This window comes from Coenobita brevimanus, chromosome 53 (genome assembly GCF_032717465.1).
Source record: "Coenobita brevimanus isolate Jiangsu-jjx chromosome 53, ASM3271746v2, whole genome shotgun sequence".
Classification (NCBI taxonomy): Eukaryota; Metazoa; Arthropoda; class Malacostraca; order Decapoda; family Coenobitidae; genus Coenobita; species Coenobita brevimanus.
Genome location: NC_137006.1, coordinates 43579241 through 43587041, shown reverse-complemented (window position 1 = coordinate 43587041; position 7801 = coordinate 43579241). Strand labels below are relative to the sequence as shown.

The 7801-nt window shown below is 44.0% G+C and overlaps 1 protein-coding gene across 1 annotated transcript in view; it reads right to left on the bottom strand.

Annotated features, from left to right (window-relative positions):
• Nucleotides 1–3590: 3590 nt before the first annotated feature.
• LOC145400678 (uncharacterized) overlaps nucleotides 3591–7801 on the bottom strand; it is a 14604-nt gene continuing 10393 nt past the window's right edge. Inside the window, exons 2-3 of the mRNA XM_080273115.1 lie at nucleotides 5964–6524; nucleotides 3591–5280 (exon numbers count right to left, since the gene is read on the bottom strand). Coding sequence (XP_080129241.1) covers nucleotides 3721–5280; nucleotides 5964–6524 — 2121 coding nt within the window. The 3' untranslated portion in view covers nucleotides 3591–3720. The remainder of the gene's footprint in view (nucleotides 5281–5963; nucleotides 6525–7801) is intronic.

Here is a 7801-nt window from a genome sequence, read left to right as displayed (position 1 = left end):
GAGCATGTTATTTATGAAGAGTATGGTGATAGTGGAAGGACTTGTGTAACAGATAACAGGTCAGTGAAGTATAATAAAATAAATCGCTTAGGAAAAGGTGTTTGGGAGCTTATTTATGCAGAGTATGGCGATAGTGGAGGGATTTATGTAACAGAGAACAGGTCAGTGAAGTATAATAAAATAAATCGCTTAGGAAAAGGTGTTCGGGAGCCTCCGTAGCCTATAAAATTACAGCCCAAGGATATACAGTACAGGAAAACCCATTTATTTTATCCCTAATCAGGTAGTTACTGTTGACATTAATACGTTTACAATTATTCCATATTTGGTCATGTACTTGCGAATTGACTGTTTTGATATTTTCGTTTGCCTTGTCAGTTAAAATAGCCTAGCCCGGGGACCCTACTCTCCCGATTAGGTTAGGTTTGAGAAGGGAAGGGATGGGAGGGGAGAGGAGGGAAAAGGAAAGGGAGGGAATCGAAATGGAAGGGAATGAAAGGGAAGAGAAGGGAAGGGAAGGGAGTGAAAGGGAAGGGAGTGAAAGGGAAGAGAATGGAGGGGAGAGAAAAAAAATGGAAGTGAATGGAATGGAAGGGAAGGGAAGGATTAACGAAAAGAAGGAAGGGGAGGGAACAGAAATGGAAGGGAAGGGAAGGGAAGGGAAGGGAGGAAACAGAAATGGAAGGGAAGGAAAGGAGAGGCGAGGCAAGGAACTGAAAGGAAGGTTAATTTAGGCGCCAAGTAAGGCCAGATTAAATAAAAGTTTAAGTTAAATGTGGTTAGGCTGGATGTGATATGGTAAGGTGAGGCTAAGCTAGTTGGATTAGGCCACGGGAAATCAAGCTACGTTAAATCACAGTTATATCACATTGCAGAAAGTAGGAATCTATGCTTCTGTTTATGGTACTGTGCAAATAAGTAGGTAGGTATGTAGATTGGTAGGTAAGTAATAAGTTAGTAGATAGGTAAGTAGACAGGTAGGTAAACAGACAGATAAGTAGACAGGTAGGTAAGTAGATAGATAAGTAGACTGGTAGGTAGGTAGATAGGTAAGTATGCAGACTGGTAGGTAAGAATATAGGTAAGTAGACTGGTAGGTAGGTAGGTAGATAGGTAGGTATGCAGACTGGTAGGTAAACAGAGATAGACTGGTAGTAAGTAGATAGGTAAGAAGACAGGTAGGTAGGTAGGTAGATAGGTAGGTATGCAGATAGGTAAGTACATAGATATGACACACAACCACTATCCCCCAGTTATATATTCTGGGGGAAGGGAGGCAAGAGGGGAGCAAACTTTGTCCTACAGTCTTACCAGCTGTAATTATGGAAAGCTGGAACACTGGGAGGGGGAGGCCAAGGATGAGATGGAGGGATGGTGTGGAGAGGTATATGAGAGAGGGGGAGAGGGTGAGCTGGGAGCAGGGCAGTGAAATGGCGAGGGACAGGGCGACATGGAGGCGATGTGTTTGTGGCCACCCCTTACGAGATTACGGTGTCTGGCAATAGATAGATATAGACAAATAAATGGAACGCTGGGAGGACACAATATAGGGGTCTAACCGTACTCTAGGCCTTAGGTTCCTTCTTCCTTGAGTAAATACATAAATAAATAAATAAAAACCATGAGACAATTTTCTTCTGCTTGTGACACTTTTAAACTGAATGGGTGAGATACTGGTCCCTATTTCTGTTAGGTATGGAAGCTCCCTAACACCTCTTCCTTAGTGATTTATTTTTGGATATGGCTATCCTTTTGTACGCTATTTTTGCAGACTATGGCAATGTTAGAAGGGTTCATATAAAGAATAAGACATCTGAAAAAAATATATAACAAAGAATAAGACAGTAAGGTGTAATAAGCAGAAATAAATTGCTGAGGAAAAGGTGTTAGGGACCTCCTTAACTGACAATTAGGGCCACAGACTTCACCACCACCACTAATATGCTAAACCAAATAAAACAGTGATATCAGCAAAACTAAACCACTTACACGCTTGTTTTAAGAAAGTTACATCCTAATGCCTGTCAACAGTAACTTACCCAAGGAGTTGAAATACACTACATCAACACAATTCAACATAACACATAACAGATATAAATAGGGCCATACAAACAGGAACTTACACTGTACATAGGGTTATCAATATATTTTAATTCTAGGCTCATTTTTCTGTGATTTTTCCATGAAGCAACTTTATATATGATATTTTGTCTTTCCTGGGACGATACTTTGAGATTTACCTCATGAATAATATTAACCATCTAACCAATAATTTGATATCTTGCCCTACAGTAAATTTATATGTTAGGATGACTTAAAAAATTATACCTGTGCCAAAAATTTCACCATCATCTATTCTGGTCTATGGCAAACTTATTTCTGAACTCATAGCTTTATTTTTGTATTCTGTATAAAACTTCACTTCCTGTTGATTTGCCTTATATGCGCTTTTTCCGGAAACATCAGTATTGTACAGGAACTCAGAATTTAATACTGTCTTCTGGATGTTGACAAGGCACCATAAATCTGTCAATAAATGATTTCCTTTACATGCACTTTTTCTGGACACATGAGTATCGTACAGGAACTCAGAATTTATTACTGTATTCTGGATGCTGACACTGTAAATCTGTACTTTCCCTCATATACTCAAAACTACTTCAATAAATTTGCTGTGACGTGTTAATATAATGATGATGGGGTGGTTCACTAACAACTATGCTCTTTTAACGATTTCTTGGTCTTAAATTGCCATCTTTCCCCACTGATTGCCCACTTGCAGCAAAAGACAAACGCCTGGGTATGGTGCTAGTCACGAAGAAGTGCTATGGAAGGGATGTGGTGCTGTCCAACGTGAAATAATAATCAAAGGACGAAAATTCTGGCCAAGAGGAAGAACAGTTCAGTAAAATACCTGCCCTTTGCTCCTCATCTCGCCACCTGCTTCCTCCTTGTTCCTGGACATGGCTGATATGCTGTTGCTATAATTCCACGCCAACAACGGTTTTTATCACATATATAAGACAACTTTTCGGAAATCCACGCCACCTTTCACGCCTCCGTCTTCTTCTTCTCTATTGTGCTCGGGCTGGTTGATCTTTATGGAATCATCGTATTTCTCATATTTTTGTGTAGTATCTTGTTATATAAAACCAATAAATAACTAAAATAAATAATCAATATATCTCGCTATGCAAAACGGTACACCACAGCTTATAGTGCAATATTACTAATGCACTGGGATGCATTAGATTGTTTACAGCATCTTTCACACAGCTTTGATCGCAAATTACCCTTAAGTTTGTCACATACTGTAACTACTGATAAGTCCTGTAAATATAATTAAACTCCAACTTCCCTCATCTTTGGGTCAAAATTATAATGTTAGTTTTGATATCATATATATATATATATATATATATATATATATATATATATATATATATATATATATATATATATATATATATATTAAACGAGTTTAATACATTCGTGTCAACAAATTTATGCAGTGTATGTCGTATCGTAACTATAATTTAACATATTCTTAACAGAATTATTCATAGGTTGAAAATACGAGGGCGGAGGTGAGATACAGGTCTACTACTGATTTAACACCCGGCATTTCAAAATCTCTAAGCATCATTCCAAGAAAGACAAAACCCACAGCTGACTTATCTTACATTATTTGACTTATAGCTACATTTATATATATTTGATTTAGCGCGGCACAAACGGCATTACACTGGCCAGGCTGGTATCGGAAGACTCGCTGTCGTAACTGGTTTGTCTGGAGGGCGGAGAATGGGTGGAACCGGTGACAAAATAGGAGTCTGTCTTGCTTCTTTGTAGTTCATAGTTGTCATCATTTACTTGACTCTCACTGGGCGGACTGGGATGGCTTGGGTGCCGATGTGTTGCGTCACTGTGGCTGTTTCCATCTCGTGATTTTTCTGCATCGCGTGTGTCCTTAGCTGGTCCTTCCTTCCCTCCTTTCTCTGCTGCTGCTGCTACGTCTTCTCTCCCTCCCTCTCTGGCTGCATCTCTTCCTCCTTCTCTGGCTGTATCTCTTCCTCCCTCTCTGCCTGCATCTCTTCCTCCCTCTCTGGCTGCATCTCTTCCTCCCTCTCTGGCCGTATCTCTTCCTCCCTCTCTGCCTGCATCTCTTCCTCCCTCTCTGGCTGTATCTCTTCCTCCTTTCTCTCCTGCTCCACCTTCCCTACCGCCCAAGCTTCGTCTGTTCACCAGGGGACTCTCAATAACCTCTACAGGCCCACGAACTGGGCTCCTCACGTGTGGACTCCCCGATCCACTGCTTCCACCTCGCCTGGTCTTGCGGGTGGAGGAGCGATGCCGACTGTTTTCCCCGTGCCTCTGTGGAGCCGAGTCCCGTGTGGGTGTGCTGCGGCTGTCCTCTGTGCTGCTGTGTCCTGCTGTGGCTGACAACAGGGGCCTCGGGTGCTGTGTCGGATTGCTTCGGCTCACCACTTCTTCTGCTGTGCTTGGCTGCTGCTGCTGCTGCCCTCTGCTGCTGTGTCCTGTCCCCTCTTGCTGCCTGACTACCCCTGCTGTGCCAGTCTGCTGTGTTTCCTGGCTAGGCCGAACCCTGGGGTCCTGAGTTGTATTGTGATTGGCATCCTGGGTCAGTCTGGCGGCTTTGGCTTGTGCTACCCTGATGGCCATTGCTGCAAACTGTTCATACTGCCTTCGTGTTGTCTCATTCAACGAACCCCGATGCTCCTCTTTCTGCAGATTCCTGATCCTTCTTCTTCCCCGACACTCTGACTCTTGGCACTCTTCTTTGATTGGCTCCTCTACCTCACCCAGGTTCCGTGAAGAGATAGAGCGCTCCAGCCACTCGTGAATCCTCTGCCTCTTGGCGATCCTGTCCACGGTGGTTTCAATGCCATGAGCCTTCAGCGCCCCAAGTACTCGGTCCTTCTCCTGCTGGCAAGAGTGCATCGAGAAGGTGGAGTAGCAAACACTCTGGCCGTCCACATCCCCCGCATCCCTCCGTGGCACCTTCATGAGCCACTTGTCGTCCATGTACTTGTAGATCTCCTTCACCGACGCACGCTTCTCGGGTTTGGGTTCCAGGAGGCGCTTGGCCATCCGCAAGAACCGCGAGGTGAAGTTGGTGAAGCGTTTGGGCGTGCGGAGGATGCGACGCTTCCGCCAGCTGAGGTACTCAGAGTAGTTGGGGTCCGTCGCGTCCGCCTTCTGCCACGACAACTGCCCAGTCAGAAGTACGTAGATCAGGATGCCCAACTGCCACACGTCCTGGGGGTATGGGGGAGGGTTAGGGCCACCACCACTACTACTATTACTACTACTTCTATTACTATTACTACCACTACTACTACTACTATTACTACTACTACTATTACTACTACTACTACTACTACTGATGATGAAATACTGATTAGAACAACCATATTTACTGCCACGCTCCTAATCCCTAATTCACGAGTAGAAAAAAAAATACTCCCCCCCCTCCCTTTCACAACTCATTACCACTCCACGCCACCCTCCCTCATATACCACAGCCAGTCCTCACTTTAAAGAAGGGATGTGTTCCAGTATATTGTTTTTTATTTATTTATTTATTTTTTAATTTGAGGTACTGGTAAATCGTGTGTACGTAGCAAGAGACCTTTGATAGTCGACTCTCTCTCTCTCTCTCTCTCTCTCTCTCTCTTTCTCTCTCTCTCTCTCTCTCTCTCTCTCTCTCCAGTTTGCCGTGAACTTTACCCTTTAAATCCAAAGAGGTGGTAAAAGTCCTTGATTATGGTCTGGCGAGGGATGGTGTGGAGAGGTATATGAGAGAGGGGTGTGTGAGCTGGTGGGAGGGCAGTGTAATGGCAGGAGACAGGGCGACATGGAGGCGATTAGTTTGTGGCCACCCATTACGGGATTAAGGCGTCTGGCTAGAGATACACAGATAAACAGATAGATAAACCCACATGTGAAGTATCGGCGTGGAAGCCTTCGTTCTGCACTGCATCTACAATCTCCGGCGGGGCATAGGGGAGCCAGACCGTCCTCTTCTTCAGCAGCGTGCCCTTCTTGCGGGTGGAGCCAAAGTCACAGATCTTGATGTGGCTGAAGTCACTCTTGAACACCAGAATATTATCCATGTTGATGTCCCTGTGTACGAGGTCCTTGGAGTGCATGAAGTCAAGCGCGGAGGCGAGTTGGCGCGCGATCTTCTTGGTGTTGATTTCCCCGAGCCCTGTGTCAGACATGTTGGTGGTGAGGTCGCCAAAAGGGGCATACTCCTGCGCAAAAGCATAGTACTCCCCGGCCTCAAATGCCACATCGTAGGCGTTGAGGATGTTGAGGTGCGGACTGAGGTAGTAGTTGTAGTGGAACTCTCGGAAGAAGTCGAGGCGGGAGGATGAGTCGCGGTGAATGGCCTTGATCACCACCTCCTGCCTGGTGCGTCGGTGTTCTGCCAGCACCAGCCTCCCCCGCCACCCCTCCTGGATCACGTGGATCACCTCGTACTCGTCCTCCAGCTCAATCTGTGCACGGGAGAGAGGAGGCACGTTAGGATACAAGGCACGTGAGTTTAATGGAGAAAATTAGAGGCACGTAAGGTACAAGTCACGTGAGTTTAATGGAGAAAATTAGAGGCAGGTAAGATACATGTCACGTGAGTTTAATGGAGAAAGTTAGAGGCACGTAAGGTACAAGTCACGTGATTTTAATGGAGAGAATCAGAGGCACGTAAGATATAATTCACGTGATTTTAATGGAGAAAATCAGAGGCACGTAAGATACAAGTCACGTGATTTTAATGGAGAAAATCAGAGGCAGGTAAGATACAAGGCACGTGATTATACTAGAGAAAGTTAGAGGCACGTAAGATACAAAGAACGTGATTTTAAAAGAAAAGTAAATAGGCACGTAAGATAAGAGAACGTGATTTTAACAGAGAAAATTAGAGGCACGTAAGATACAAGGCACGTGAATTTAGAAGACAAAAGGGAGCCATGAAGTTAAAGAGGCACGTTAAGTTACTAGGCACGTGAATTTAAAACAGAAAAAGACATGAAATTACAGAGATAAAAGCACGTCCTCTTATGTACGTGAATTTAAAGCTGAAAAAGGAAACAAGATACAAAGAGCACGTAAAGGTAAAGAGTTAAGGCACGTGCATGTAAAATGATAAGGCACGTGAATTTAAAAAGATAAGGCACGTGAATTTAAAGATAAGGCACGTGAATTTAAAAAGATAAGGCACGTGAATTATAAATGATAAAGCACGTGAATTTAAAAAGCTAAGGCACGTGAATTTAACACAAAAAATGGCGGGAACACGTAATTTAAGCATATACAGTAAAATCACGTAGACCATCTGGCATCCACGTGAAATATAATACACGTGAATATCAAGCAGTAAAAGGGAACGTGATGTAGAGAGAAAAACACGTAGCTCACACCTCTCCAGTTTGAAAGGTGTGTGTGTGTGTGTGTGTGTGTGTGTGTGTGTGTGTGTGTCTCTCTCTCAATATCTGTGTACTCCATCGATGTAGCTCTAGGTAACACACACACACACACACACACACACACACACACACACACACACAGTCTCTCTCTCTCTCTCTCTCTCTCTCTCTCTCTCTCACACAAATCCATGAATGAATGTAGGCTTCACCCTCCTCTCTCTCACTCACTCACTCACTCTCTTCCCCGCTCTCTTTCTCCTTCCTTCCTCCCAAATCATATCCCCTCCCTCCTTCCCTCTCTCTCCCTCCCTCTCTATCCATATTTTCTTCCTTTCTTCCGTATTCTCTTT